Raw genomic sequence first — 16,466 nt, forward strand, 5'->3', positions numbered from 1 at the left:
TAGCCAGAAAAGGATTGATTTCAGAAGGGAAAGAACCATCTTCGCTGGCCAAGGGTTTTCGGTGCAAAACCCTTGGCTAGCAAAGATGGAAAAGAATATGTATATGGAAAATGGTCCGCCGTAAACCGGAATGAAAAAAGGGGGGGGGGGGTCTACTATGTAGTACGTTTTCCGGAGGTGGGGTGGGTGGGGCTCTGAGTATAAAAGGGGGAATCCTAATATATAGTCATATACACTGTACTACGATATGTAGGAGAACATAAACTCAATATATAGTCATTTTCCGGGGGGATACCATATCTCCATTTTCCCGGGGGAGGGCGGAGGGGGCTAGGGGGAAATACCACAATACAACACCGGCATAGTCGTGTCCAAAGGCACGTGTATATCTTTTAGGCGATGTGATGACGGACTTTCAAAACCAAAATTCTGGTGTATGCTACAGATTCATCGACTGAATCTGACTATTCAGTAGTGGATCCAGAAAATTTGTTAAAGACCCAAAACTGGTAAAAATTACCATATTTGTTTAAACTATTCAACCAAAGGGGAGAGGGGAGCTGCAACCTCCGTAACGCTCGTTAGTCCGCCACTGCTGTTATAAAGGAGAGAGAGAGAGAGAGAGAGAGAGAGAGAGAGAGAGAGAGAGGGAGAATACATTATATCTTACAAAATCTTCTTTACTTTTTTATATTAAACGATCAAACTGTTGGCATGATTTTAAGGAGTAATGAGCTACACAAGCGATCTACGTGAGCGGATCAAAGGATCTGATTTTGATATAAGATTGAATGAGCCCTATATCAAAACCGTGAAATTCATTACCCTGGATTCAGGGTTCATGTCCCAGGGTAGAGCTAAGTTGGTCATATAAATATAAAAAATGCATTATATCATAGAAAATCTCGACTTCAAACAGTCAAAATGTTGGCATGATTTAATGAGCATTGGATCCTTTACCAAAACTGTGAAATTCATGACTCTTAGGTTCAGGGTTCAGGCCCTAAGGTGAAACTAAGATAATCTTATATTGAACATGCATTGTATCTTGGAAAATTTTCTTCATTCCTTCTAGACATCCATCATCGCTAGCCAAGACTTTACGATCCGCTCCGCTTAGATCGTAAACCCTTGGCTAGCGAAGATGCTAGACATCAAGCAGTCAAACTGTTTATATGGTTATAATGAGCAGTGAGTCCTATATCAAAACCGAAATTCGTGGTCCCAGGGTTCATGCTCCAGGGTGGGACTAAGTTTGTCAAATATTGCATTCTATCAGATAACATCCCACTTGCTTCTCGACATTAAGGAGACAAAATGTTTGCATGACTATACATGTAATAGGCAATGAGCCGTCTATCAGAACTAATTTATGAACACTGGGTTTAAATTTCATGCCATAGGGTAGAGCCATGTTGATCGTATACCGTCTATATATATATATTTTTAAAAATGCATTCTACCTGAGAAAAAATATTTTTCTTTACTCCTGGACATCAAGGAAGCAAAATATTTGCATGATTGTAATGACCATTCAGCCTTCTACCAACAAACGTAAAATCAATTAACCCATCAGGTACCAGAGTGGGGCTTCACTGGTCATATACTTTATGCGTTGAAAATTGAGTAGAATATCTTTACTGCTTTAATTGATTGTAATTTTGTTTTGAACACATTTTATTGATCAATTAAATCAAAAGGATTGGGAACAAGTTCTAACAACTTACAAGTCCCTCCCCTGATATCAAGCAAACAAATTGTTTGTGTGATTATATATCGAGCAACGTGAAAAGGTTTGGGTATCCAGATGGGGCTCATTATTAGTTTTAAATCATATGCAGTATATTTGAAAAAAAAAAATCTTTATTTAATTCTGGACATCTGTTTACATGGTTGCTTATAATGAGCAATGAGTCCTTTTAGAACTCAAATAGAAAATCACATTTCTTCATTAATACATTATGTGATAAAACTTGCCTGCCTATAAAAAAAATTCTAAATTATGTGTATGATAATTATAAAATATATTTATTATCTAGTTCAAAGTATAGAAATGAAGAAGTGTAAAAAGCACACGGGTAACAAAGACCTTCAAAGAGTAAAAAAAGTGTATACTTAGATGATCGTTACTATATATAGATGATTGTTACTATATATAGATGGACTTCTTGTCTGTCAGACGAAAATCTACTATTTTTGAAAGCATTAGGTACAACTTGCACAAGTACAGTGACGGATTTAGAGAACTCCCCCCTTTCGCCACAAATTTACAAAATAATGTGGGTAAAACTCCAGATTTAACACCCCAAAATTCTGAGTATTTTGGCTAATACTTGACTTTCACATGCGAGTCCCCACCCACCTTTTGTTCGGAAGCCTGGATCCGCCACTGAAGTACATAATCTGCTAGAATGTCAGTATGCTTATTTTTAGAATTTACTTATTTTATCATTAGTATTCATTTATTTTTCGTAAGTGCTTTCTTATAGAATAGAATAGAATAGAATATTTATTCAACCAATTTGAGCCCACAGAGGAGCATTAGGATGCACATTGACAAAGCATGACAGAGGTCTAGAGTTAGCCATCAAATATATCAATGCATAAAATATACACAAAACACATATTCATGTAGTATAACACAGGCACTTGTTTCATACATGGGTCGATCATTTATATGATGCTTTTACAAACATTTTATGAAAGGACTGTAATACAGCATCAATAGTTCCTTAGCTACTAGTTTTAATTAAAATATTTATTATTTTTATTGGCTTGAATTTTTCCGGAAATATAATTTCCTATCGTATCTAGTTATTTTTAAATATTTTGACGCATGCTCGTTAGTCATTTCCGATTGATTTCAAATAAAAAGCGGAGAAGAAGGTGAGCATAGCCAAATGTCTTTGTAATTTACGATTTTTAAATTCATCGACAGTGGAGGCAAGCATAATTCAGAAAATTAGAGACCATTTATGTTTTAAATTGTTGACACATGTTTTTTGAATGAATGTCCCTTTTCAAACACCATGCACCAGTCACTTGCAGTTGTTTTTTCCTGTTGTTTTTATTTCGTTGTTATGATTTTAACAGTCTGTTTAAAACCTTGGGCAGTTCCGTACTTCTTTTTTTTTTACCTGTCAAGTAGGCCTACCATAACTACACTTATTTCATAAATGCTACCAGCGAATCTTTTATTTGATTGTTATGGTTTCAAGTTCGCAAATTTCTGTATTAAAAAAAAAGAACAGTGCTTGAAATTTGTTGAAGTCTGCTTTTTCTGAGTAGAATCCGTTCTGTCTCAGTGAGTCAGTCCCAACACCACAGGATGCGTGTCATATACTCGTAATTTACTAAAATTAAGACCAAGCAGATCAACTTTTTTCGATTATATTCTTCATGACAAAGATGACTTCAACATTTTCTAGGGGACCGTGCTCGTAAACAATGAGACCAGGTCTCGCTTTGAAAAAATTGTAGTATCAACCCTGATAATCTTCATGCTAATTAATCTGAGATTCCTTTGACTGTTACTCCCACTTTGATATTGTGACGTGTGGGGTGAGAGTCAGAGCGGACTCAATATTGAAAAGTGGAAATTCAGCAACACCAGCTGCTTTACCTACCTCTTACAACTTTATTTCATGGGTCTATCTTCCAAGACGCGAGGATTCAGTTATCGGAAGATTATTCTACAAATAGATTAAGATTAATATGATGCTATGGCTGTTTAAACAGCCCTGACATGACAAATGAAGCATCACTTGAATTCAGTCACTGCCTTGCCATTCGATTTCTTTGCGCATGACGTCAGCACATAAATACACAAAATTCCATCATTTAAACGGTGATAGCATCGTGACGTATTAGTCATGATCTAGCGAAAACTGCATAAGAGCTGACTTTACATTTTTACTTGCTACAACCAGGGGCTATCAAAATATGTTAACCCTAAAACAAACTTGTCCTGGTAATATACCTTAAGTTAAATTGATTTGTAGAAATAAAATAGGATGCTTGTCAGAAATGTCTCAAATAGTTATGTACATTATTGAGAATCATCGTGCATGTCCTCAGGGGTTGAAATTAAATTTTTCTACCACGGGCTAATTTTAGCCTGTGGGTAAAAAATCCACAGACTAAAATTAAAACCTTCAAGCTAAATACCAAAATAACAAAGCAGTGCTCTTTTTTACATAGTTTTTTTTTTATCAATGATTTTCCCCATCATTACTGAGCCTAGTGGGTCAACAGGCATCATTTGGACAAGACACTAAGTTACGTAAGTATATGGTGCAATGTTTAGGTCTCTTGACCATTGCACCTCTAATCCACAACCTGTTTACCGCAGGTCTAGGTCCAATGTCTTCCAATTTCATGCCACATCAGGGGTGTCACTAGTGATTTTTCAAAGTGAATCCCAGACTCGTGGTTTATGCTTTCTAGACGTTCCGTCCCTTAGTCGATTCGTCCCATTACCGATCCATCCCTAGACTATCCATCCCCTAGTTAATACGTCCCCTAGTCGATCCGGCCCAGAAAAAATAATTACCTTTTTTTCCAAGCTATTTACAGTACTGAATTGGTTTAATTCATTTGCGTATTTTATCTTCATGGTGTGTGTGCCGCTGATATCTTCTGTCATCAGGTAGGATGACAATAATATGCTGTTTTGATATTTGACAGCTTTTTCAAAGATCATTATACACATCACAATATTCGATAAAATTGGCTTCATTTTCAATACAAAGAATAGTTAGGTTACTGTAAACTCGTAATTAATGATCAAAGGTTGCACAACAATGCAGTTGTAAAACTGTTTTCACTCAGGTGTTTTCACAATGATCAGTGGACAGGGGACACACATTTACATTGATTGCTATACATATTTAAATAACGATGTTTCTACAATAGTTAATGAGCACACATTTTCATAACCATCGCACTTCAAACTAAAATTATAAATCCTGAATAAACAATTTTATTTACACGTCTAACTTCGGCAGTTATCAAATAGCAGCTAGGGGCCCTACTGGGCAGTCTGCGCTATAAATCTACTAAACACCATCGCCAGTTATCTAATTTTGATAACTAACTGCAATATATATGCAAAAACGTCCCTTTGTCTTAAGTAATTATTCATTTATTATATCTTTGATAAAAAAAATTGGAGGGGCCGGATCGACTAAGCAAAATGGGCTGAATCGACCATGGGACAGACCGACTGTGGGACGGAACGACCTGCTACCGTGGTTTATAAGCAGCACAATGGAATTTTTGATAATTGTCTACGCGCCGAGCAGTTAACTCGTGTCATCACTACAACCCGACATCAATAAGACAATAAATTGATGTATGCCATTCTGATAAAAATAACTACCGGAAGACTTGGTAAAACATAGACTCCAATTTTTTTTTTAGATAAATGAATAACAAAAATCTCATACTTGGAAATCAATTTAATCACCCCTATAAGTGAACAGGACTCGTGGCACATGTCTGTATTTTTCATAATAATGCAATGTCCGACCTCTAAAGCATTTGTTTGACTCCGAGTTTCTTAAAAGATCATAAAAGAAAAATCCGGGTAGAAACGGCTGTTGCAATCGGTCGTTCATGTAAGTGTTTGTATGATTCTGAATGCAAGTTTAAGAAAAGCGAATATCGCAAGATGCCATCCCCGTATAAAACGGATACGATCATGGTTTGTAAATCACCACTCGCTAAAATTTTCGAGTGTCCACTATTTTTACTCGCTATTTTTCAAATGTACTCGCATTTTGCGAGTATTTCTCGTTAATTTCGAGCCCTGGTCCTTAAACTATTTAACTAGTATCAAAGGTGTATACTATAGTGTGCAAAATATGATGGCATGTGTCAGCTTTAGTGATGCAACAATTAAAAATGTGATGGCAAGTGTCTTTTTTTTTTTTTCAGTTTTAACAACATTTATTCAGGTATATAGTCAGGCTTTTACAAAACCCTTACACCCCAACCTGACCAGGGGGTACAGGGTTTTAAGAATTCTAACTCTTTCGCTCACACATTCACAAGGACAGACATTCATACTAAACGAAGGCTAGAAGTAAAGAAAGTAGAAAAAATTGACAGTGTACTCTGGCTGAGTTTATAAATATCGTACTATAATAATTAACAATCAGATATAGGATGTAATACCAAGGTTTTTATTTAAAAAATACTACTTTAAACACACTTATTGATTGAATATACATTTACTTCACCTCGTACATGTACGAAGAAAAATAAAAATTATAACAAATGTATATAATATTTAAAAAGAAGCATTTTAGGATATTTTTGTTTTTTAACATAATTTCCGTTATACTTGAGCTAATGTTTCAAATAATTTCCATTTCTTTTCAAACTGATCTGTACAATTATATTTACTTGCAATTTGTTTTTCCACTCTGTATACATTAGTCCAAGTGGCTTTAAATTTACTCAATGACAAATAATCTCCTGTACATTTGGAACAGTATATATAATGTTTCAAATGGTAATTTACAAAGTTTACCATTTTAATTTTCGAACTTTCAAGGATAAAAGTCTTCTTATCAGTTATAATATTGAATGAAAAGGTTTCAGTAAACCAACATGATGGCAAGTGTCGGTTTTAGTGATGCAGCAATTGTGGTGTCAATGTTACAACTCTTTAGGGTGAATTGAAATTATGCAAAACATGATCATGAAGTATTTAGCACATTTCATATTCTACTTCCAATAAACAATCGATTCCTGTATGTCATTTTCCCAGTAGTTGATTGACATACTCTGCACACCATACTAGTGTCCATATCCTCAAGCCCTTTTTTATTTGTTTTCTATTCAGACCTGAACCATCGTCGCAAACCATGGGTTTTTGTTTCATTCTAGTTTTTGTTTGCAACGATGGACCTGAACAGACATTCTTCTTTTTTTCATATAAGAGATCATACCCTTTATTCCTTTTTTTCCCCCTTTTCTTTTGAACCCATGAGGATCCGGGTCAGAATAGATCCTCAGTACCCCCTTGCTTGTCATAAGAGGTGACTAAATGGGATGGTCCTTCGGATGGGACCGCAAAAACCGAGGTCCCGTGTCACAGCAGGTGTGGCACGATAAAGATCCCTCCCTGTTCAATGGCCATAAGCGCCGAGCATAGGCCTAAATTTTGCAGCCCTTCACCGACAGTGGTGACGTCTCTATATGAGTGAAATATTCTCAAGAGGGACGTTGAACAATATTCAATCAATCTTTTCATTCTTGGTGTTTGACCCCAAAAAGGATTTCTTTGTTATTGTCCTTCGATTTTGGTTGCTACTTGGGCAATCAGATTATAGGATTTGCTAGTCTCAAGGAGGAATCTGGGCCAGGTGACTACTAATTTTAGTCCTTGCAGAAGGATTAAAGCTGTATGATCCGATGTTCATGTATTATTTTGTACATGATTACTTCAAAGCAGATATATTAGATTTCAAAGTTATTAACTTTCCCTTAATCACATGCTTGAAAACGTTTGCATGTAAAAGATACAAGATAACTTTAAAAGTGAATATTAACGGGTATGCATGATTATACATTGTCTGTTAGGGGTCTAGAAATAACCCCTTGCGGATTAGGGGAATGATCCCAACGTGAGGCGTGTAAATCAAACGCAACTGTCTAACTTTCAGGCTGAAAGAGCGTAAAACAACGAATTGTTATTTTTTTTCTTCTATTAAACTTATGGCATAGTACTATTGTAACAAGATACACAGTTTTACAGAGATAAGACCACTGGTGATCCAAAAGTCTGAACTGAACATGTGACTGTTACTTGAAATGGTCTAGTTACAGTTGTTTGTTTACACTGATTTAAAATCAAATAATTCTGGTTAAAACAGGTGAGTAATGTATGACATGTTGCACAGCCTCATAAATACATACATGCGATGATTTAACAGCGTTTTTACAAGGTTTAAAAACAATTTTGAAATTCGGACCATTTAACTTAAAGATGCATCTCCAATCAAAAGTAGGAACTGAATTCGATAATCTGTATTAGAATTTTAAAGTTAAACAAGTGTTCATTACTTTATTGTAATAGAAGAGATGGGTATGATAATGATTTTGATATTACTAATGTTCCAACATGATAAACTGGATTTTTTATCCATTTTTATATTATTTGTTTTCATTTCCTAGCCAAATCAGGGTTATGTCAGATTGAGAGTTTTTCAAGGTGAATCAAGGACTCATGGTTTATTAGAGCAGCTTGCACCCCATGAAAATTTAATGAGTCCCAGACAAATTTTTGAGTCCTGGGCTTTTTGGTATTATAAGATATTTTACATAATTCTAAATTGATAAGAAACATGTTTGTTTTTAACTTGAATTAATTTTCTTTCATAAGGGAAAGTAAAATAGATTGAAGTACCAAGACTGATCTAGCATGAAAATACAGATCATGTTCTAGTTTATGAAATGAATGATATATTTAAATGATAACTTTTTTCCCTTAGGAAACTATGGATGAGAACAGTGAGAATCCAAGCACCCCATTGCCGTTACAGACCTCTCAAGTTTTCAAGAAGTCCATCCTAAAACCCTCACAACATGATAATCTCATTCAGCTCTGTACACCAGTTCACAAAGGACTAAAGGTAAAGTTCCTACCATTAAAGGACTAAAGGTAAAGTCCCAACCATTAGAGGACTAAAGGTAAAGTTCCTACCATTAGAGGACTAAAGGTAAAGTTCCTACAATTAAAGGACTTAAGGTAAAGTTCCTAACATTAAAGGACAGTATATTTCCTACCATCAAAAGGACAGTATACTAGTAAACGGACATTATATTTCCTACCATTAAAAGGACAGTATATTTCTAGTGTTAAATCTAGGATCTAAAGAGGGCACACATATCATATGTTCAAAAGGACACTTTTCGTCGCGACGACAATTTCAGGGCACTTTCATTGTATCATACTATGATAGTAATAGAATAATCATTTAGCCTCTTTAAAGGTCAAGTACGGTGATTTTCCTAAAACTTGAGTTTTATACAGAAAAATGTCTCTTGTACACTTATGGATTAATTTCCATGGCAATTTTGATAAAAATCACTTGGCGTGAATTACTTGGCGCTATCAAACATTTACCTGAGCGATCGATAAATGTGTTGTGACGTGAGTTATCGCTCGTAGCTTATGACATCATCTGAGACAACTTTCGATTGCATTGATAGGGTTTTATAGTGTTTACTTAGAAAAGTCCTATATTATGGTACAATGCGCTGCTTTGAACTGCAATGTGAAATCGGGACAGTGATTAAGTATGTTTCTTTTCCGAAAAGACCCTAAATTTCGAAGAATTTGGACACTGAAACTGAAAAGAGACACTGAGATTTGTGACAAGCCACGAGGATCAGTGAGTGACACTTTAATATTCACGAGGATCAGGTTTCCATCAACCCTGACGCATTATCCTGTTTGACTCCAAACAAAGTGCAAATTGATGATTAACTGGGTATCCTACAAAACAAGTGGAGGGATGTATTTTAATTATATAAAGTTCAACCCAAAAAGGGGGATGCAATCCACCCCTCTCTACATCCACCACTGAATGCTTTAATGCGACACTGTATTCAATGGGTTTGCGATTGCACATAAAAATTAATGTCACCCATTACCTAGTTCGAATAGATTTTATTTCTTTTATTAAATGTAATATCTTTCGAATATTGTCGTACTCATATTACATTTATAAGGGACTCACCATTTCATTTCTTCACTATATATATTTTAAAATATGGTAAAAATGGAAATGAATTCAATTTAAAAAAGCTATTTCGATAAAACCTTATATATTGTGAGTTCAGTCCAATTTTCCAAGCTTTTTTTTCCAAGTTCATTATGAAAACAAGTACAAGGTTTTCCTTTTCCTACATGTAATATGCTTTTAAGTGCTACATTAATTAATATATCATGAAAATCAAAATTGCACACCTCAAAATGCTACAGTTCGTTAACTTTGTGCCGTAATATTTCAATTTCGCATTTGACGTGTGTTGTGAAGAAATTACATGTACTAATAGGCCCAATTTACATTTTATGATATTGTATCTACATGTAGATGTTTTTCTATAAAAAAAAAAAGGGGGGGGGGTACAAATAACGTTGTGCACAATAAGTTTTTTTTCTTTCTTTTGTCTTTTGTTGTTCTTTTTTTCAAAAAGGCATTTTTCAATAAATATATATCTAGCTAAACACAGTATAATATGAATCTGATCAATCTCATACTAGTAAATTCCATTAAAAAATAATACAAACGTGAGAGTCAATCTAGTTAAATACAATCACAATCGCTACAATAGAGTATACGGTGAGTATCTATGAAGTCTGATTTTGATTAGCCTAGATTGTGTAAAATACAAAGGTTATCTTTTGATAGAACATTTTTTCCAGTATCATTCCCAATTTTCTATGGACTGTCCCGGTAAATAATTTCTAACTGAGATTCCTATGAGACATTTGTCGAACATAGACATATTACTATCAGATGGTTTCGAAACGGGTGCAGGTACAGACATAAAAGGTTGAATCCCTAAACTCAAGTGTATCTATGGTATTTCACCGTCAATATCCACGGTGTTGCTAAAACTGGCAATTTCTCACGAAAATTAAAACGATGATATACAGGCGTAAACAACTACAACTGTCTCAGATGACGTCACAAGAAAGGGCGATAATTCCTTCATTCGTTTCTATAAACAACGATTTTGGAATAGGTATTTTGCGCATTTATCTGGATTTAAAAAAAAATAAACACATCAATACTTTTCAAAACGGGTTTTAATGAATTATAAACTTTATTTTCAAATCTATTTTTATTACACTTGACCTTTAAAAGTTAATACCTGCTGCCTTGATTTTAAACTTTCCATCAACCTTGTGTAATAAAGAACAATTGTTTATATTAACAAATAATTTTGAAAAAATTGTAGAGAAAAAAGGGCATGGTGCAATTAAAAAGAGCATGGCGCCAGCCAAAACGGGCATGGAGCGGCACCATGCTAGTTTGCTTTAGATTTAACACTAATTTTCCTACCATTAAAAGGACGATATTTCCTACCATTAAAAGGACAATGTATTTCCTTCCATTCAAAGGACAGTGTATTTCCTAACATCTGGAAAAAGTTAGCCATGACTTTGTCAATTATATGTAATGGTGCACACATATGTTTGTGAGTCTATGTTTCAAAGAACTTCCCCAAATTTTAATCTTTTTTTATTATTACTTTTAAAGGACTCACGATTCTCTATGAAATGTCCAGGTGTTTCTGATATATACTTTTTTCCAGTCAAATGGACTATTTTTCCAATTTTCATTACTCAAAAAATAAATTGAGTAAAATTCAATTGCCAGAAAATATAATGCAACAGCAATGAAAATGCAAGAAGCATATGACTGTATAAGTTAGTTCACTGCAGTTCAATACTCTGTGCTCTGCCATTACGATAAACAAAACATTTAGGTTACATATAATAGATATGTCACAGCAGGAATATTCTTAAAAAACTAGTCATTGAGAAAGCAAAATCTAAAAACCAATTAATTGGAATAAAACTTACATAATCGAGTGCTTAGAATGTGCCAACTATCGACTGATTTTCGATTATAATCGATGATTGGAACACCACTATTCTCTGTGCAACTAAAGAATACAAAATGTCTATATAATTGAATTACTTAAATGTGTGTTCAAATTGTTTGTATTAAAATAGGAAATAACTGAAGACAAGGAAAGTATGGGGTGATTTGTAGCCCCACCATGGACCATGTGTCTGTTTTCATATCCTCCGTAATACAAGTAATTTAGATATTTATTCCTTGCATTTATATTTTTAATGCTGAAATTGACACAGCAATATCAGCAAAGGGTTATAAAGAATGTGTATAGACAAAACTCTAGTGGGTGTAAATATTAAATTATTTTATTTTGCAGGTGAAGTTTGAAACGCCTCACAATGTTAAAAAGTCCACACCTACTCGATTTGAGGGTATACGAATGCTGGACGAAAAAGAAAACTGGATCGAACGTACTTCCGTTGTTACCAAGGATCAGCATGAGGAATATCTCGAGATGGCTCAAGATATTATGCTGGAAGTCATCAATAAACTTCCACTGTGAGTAAACCTCAATTAGGGACAATAAAGATCTCCCAAGTTATAGTGTAAGTGACATAAATCTCAATTTGAAACAATGAAGATTTCCCATGTTATCGTGTTAGTGACATTAGTCTCAATTAGAAACACTGAAGATCAATCTAATTAAAATGAGACTTCTTAGATCCGTGCTGTATACTCTGCATAAGAAGATCTGACATAACACGACAAGGGGTCATGTTCATTTGAACTTTGTTAGCCAAGCAGTGCATCGCCTATGAAATCGTCGGTGATCACAATTCAAGGAAATTAAATGTGATTGTTTGGTTTAATTAAAAGAAAACACATTGAAGCTAGATGTGACGTCACAATGCACCGTTAACGTCAACTGGCGTTATGTTTCTTGTGTTAATTAAGTAAACCATCTTGAAAACTATTCAAATCGTACCCATCCCTATTCATACATAAATCGCATTTCACAATTTAATTTGGGTGTATTTTACATGGTACGATTTGTTGTTTAATGAACGGAATAGATTAGGCATTATTGCGAAAGTTTAAAATTCCTTATGTTAGAATAAACAATTTTATATAGTGTGGAATATACTTTGTGGGAGAGAGATTACTGAAACTTATTTACGAATTGCCGGGAACCGCCTAAATAACCATCATTGTTTGTATGGCACAATCTGACTGGCTGATAGTGAATATTCCATGCCAAAGGTCATGCGGACGTGACCTCCTATGGGGTGATGTCAGATCCTATTGTAGCGATTGCGAGCATATCTTAGGATCTGATTTTAATTGAATTGCACTGAAGATCTTCCAAGTTATAGTGATAGTAACAGAAATTGTCTTAGTAACAAAGTGTTTACCATACAATGTTTTTATATATCACATTTGTATTATACGGTCACCTTAGTGCATTGTCCCCACAAATATTGCCACTGAAATATGTAGAAAGGATTTTCTTACACACTAAAAAACTTTCCTATCACCACCCATCAGCCATTTTCATGTGTAATAAAGTAAAAAGCGTTCTACTTCATGATAATGAAACACATGAGATTTTTATACAATTCATGTAAATCTTTAAAAGCTGTTCAGAAATGAAAATATTCAAAGACATTCTGTAGTTACAGATAGCTAAGCTTGTCACACGTGACGACTAGGGTGAAAAGTGTGTCAGTGATTTAATGAATTACACATTGTTGTGTATTATTTTTTTCCTAGGACCACCTTTGAAAATTCATGTTTGCCCTCATCCATCTATGTACAGTGAAAACTCAAATCCGACACCTGTGCAATCTGTTTCACTGAGCATTGCAACCCTTAATTTCATTCTTGATTTCATATTTTCATTGCTTTTTACATTGGTTATTCTGACCAAAAAAAATTGCCTTCCAGGTTACGTTGTATTAGACAGGTTTCACTTTAATGACTATATTGAAAATGTAGGTAGGTGGGCAAAATTTTTCAATGATTACCTGAAATAGGCTGTAGGGACCAGTCCAGTGATGTAACAGAAACCAGCAACAAGATTTCAAATTTTTGTTTCGTTTTACTAGGAATTTGTTGTTTTCATCAGATAGACATTCATAGTTTGTCTCCAAACACATTATTTGTGTACTTACATAATATATTTCTTTTGCTCAGTGAGGAAAAGGAAGAGACCCAAAACCAGGAGTCACAGGACAAGATGGAAGAGGACATGGACACTGATGATTTTTATGATGCCGTCATGGAAATCGAGGAGAATAAAGCAAAAGAAGATGACAGCTCACATAGTACCGCTGAGGCAAAGGAGAAGGATGGAGAAGATGATACTCAATCATCCAAGGAGGAAATAATAACAGCAGATGAAAAGCTACAGAAAGGTGAAGACCACAAAGCAGAGAATGAACCTGAAGAACCTTCATCTCCACCCCTGCCAGTCAGCAAAGGGGTGTACAACATAGATTTTGACAACCTAGATAAATTCAATCCTTTTGCTATAACCAGTGCAGTGCAGAATTCACCGGTGTTATCTGCTAATGAAAAGATGTGGAATTCTGTTTCCGATCTCAAGGAAGTGAAGGGAGATGAGGAGGAAATAAAAGAGAGCAATTCTTCCCTATCTGAGCTTCAGAGTGTGAAAGACAATCCATTTATCAGATTGATAGAGTCGCCAGCCATTAAAGAAAAGAAGAATGACCACGTCGTGGATGTCATTGTTGCTGAACAGTCAGATGATATATTCAGTCAGAATTTTGAGGACATTGATCCTTTTCAGCCGAAGAAGCAACTGATGAACAGTCCAGAGATGTCCAGAAAGACGAACAGCACAGAGGATGTTAACAGTCCAGAGGTGTCCAGAAAGACGAACAGCACAGATGATGTTTCAGAGAGTTCAAATGTTCAGGTTACAATTGTGCCTACAAATTCTCCCACGAATCACATAGAGCCCAGAAAACTGAGTGTTAATTTAGACAATAGTGACAAACAGACTCTGTGTGCCCCAGAAAACAATACACAATCTGTCTCACAAAGGGCCGAGGAAAGTGATGTTGTAGCTCATGAAATTCACAAAGATGCTTCAGAGTCTCAGATAAAGGAAAAGAAAGACTCCGGTTTCACTGACTTTGATGAAAACATGGATCCTTTTGCAACTAAGACAAAGGTCATGAATACACCTCCTAAGAAGAAGACTGATGATGCCACAAATCTGTTTGTAGATGAAGCTATGAATTCCCCAGTAATGCCAGTACTGGGTGGTGGTAGTGCTGACCCAGTTGTTACAAAGTCTGAAATGGCAAGTTCTCCAGGACAAATGGCATTTGGATTCCAGACTAACCCTTTTGAAACCAAGTCAAAAATTACTAATAGTCCTGTTAAGAAGAGTTCAGAATTAGAGGAATCAGATCCTTTATCAACCCAATCTAAAGTTGCAAACTCTCATGTAAAGGAAACAGTTTCAGAAAACGTGGACCCCTTTGCAACAAATGCTAAAGTTGCAAACTCTCCTGCCAAGAAAACATTTACAGAAGATGTGGACCCCATTGCAACAAATGCTAAAGTTGCAAACTTTCCTATAAAGGAAACCGTTTCAGAAAATGTGGACCCCTTTGCAACAAATGCTAAAGTTGCAAACTCTCCTGCCAAGAAAACATTTACAGAAGATGTGGACCCCTTTGCAACAAATGCTAAAGTTGCAAACTCTCCTGTAAAGGAAAACATTTCAGAAAATGTAGACCCCTTTGCAACAAATGCTAAAGTTGCAAACTCTCCTGCCAAGAAAACATTTACAGAAGATGTGGACCCCTTTGCAACAAATGCTAAAGTTGCAAACTCTCCTGTAAAGGAAAACATTTCAGAAAATGTAGACCCCTTTGCAACAAATGCTAAAGTTGCAAACTCTCCTGCCAAGAAAACATTTACAGAAGATGTGGACCCCTTTGCAACAAATGCTAAAGTTGCAAACTCTCCTGTAAAGGAAAACATTTCAGAAAATGTAGACCCCTTTGCAACAAATGCTAAAGTTGCAAACTCTCCTGTAAAAGTTACAGTTTCAGAAGATGTGGACCCCTTTGCAACAATTGTTAAAGTTGCAAACTCTCCTGCCAAGAAAACATTTACAGAAGATGTGGACCCCTTTGCAACAAATGCTAAAGTTGCAAACTCTCCTGTAAAGGAAACATTTGCAGAAAATGTGGACCCCTTTGCAACAAATGCTAAAGATGCAAACTCTCCTGTCAAGAAAACATTCGCAGAAGATGTAGATCCCTTTGCAACAAAATCAAATATTGTCAATTCCCCTGTCCGGAAATTAGAGGAAGAAGTTGATCCATTTGCCACTAAATCCAAAATTGCAAGCTCTCCCACAGCAAAAGCATCTGAAGAAATCAATCCTTTTGAAACAAAATCGGAAGTTGTTAATTTCCCTTTAGGAGTTTTAGATTTGGACAGTTTGGACCCATTTGCAATTAAGTTAAATGTTGAAAATGTTCCCCTCTTGTGTGATAAACCAATTGAAGAGACTGTCAAGCAAAGTAAGGACCTTGATGGTGCACAGGGTGAGGTGGGAGTGTCAGCCAGCAAAAGCACGGAGTCGACCTCTGAAAAACTTGGAAAAAATAACTTTAATGAGCTTCTGATTGACAATGAGAAATGTGCTAGTCCATTTTCTGGGCAAATTGAGAACAAAATACAAAATGCTTCTTTCAGACTTCAAGATGATCCATTCAAGACTCCCAGTGGTATATCGGTAAGTCAAGGCCAACAAAAATATGTGTTGGTTTCCACTTTAACCTCAAAATTTTGAAGGGTTGGTAGGTAAGTAGTTTT

General features: G+C 35.4%; 1 protein-coding gene across 1 annotated transcript in view; it reads left to right on the forward strand.

The window, feature by feature from the left end:
- Positions 1-2,836: 2,836 nt before the first annotated feature.
- The window catches only part of LOC125658942 (transforming acidic coiled-coil-containing protein 3-like), a 33,447-nt gene continuing 19,817 nt past the window's right edge, over positions 2,837-16,466 (forward strand). The window contains exons 1-4 of the mRNA XM_056149217.1: positions 2,837-2,886; positions 8,502-8,642; positions 11,983-12,164; positions 13,800-16,386. Coding sequence (XP_056005192.1) covers positions 8,508-8,642; positions 11,983-12,164; positions 13,800-16,386 — 2,904 coding nt within the window. The 5' untranslated portion in view covers positions 2,837-2,886; positions 8,502-8,507. The remainder of the gene's footprint in view (positions 2,887-8,501; positions 8,643-11,982; positions 12,165-13,799; positions 16,387-16,466) is intronic.

The sequence above is a fragment of the Ostrea edulis genome, chromosome 9 (assembly GCF_947568905.1).
Source record: "Ostrea edulis chromosome 9, xbOstEdul1.1, whole genome shotgun sequence".
Lineage (NCBI taxonomy): Eukaryota > Metazoa > Mollusca > Bivalvia > Ostreida > Ostreidae > Ostrea > Ostrea edulis.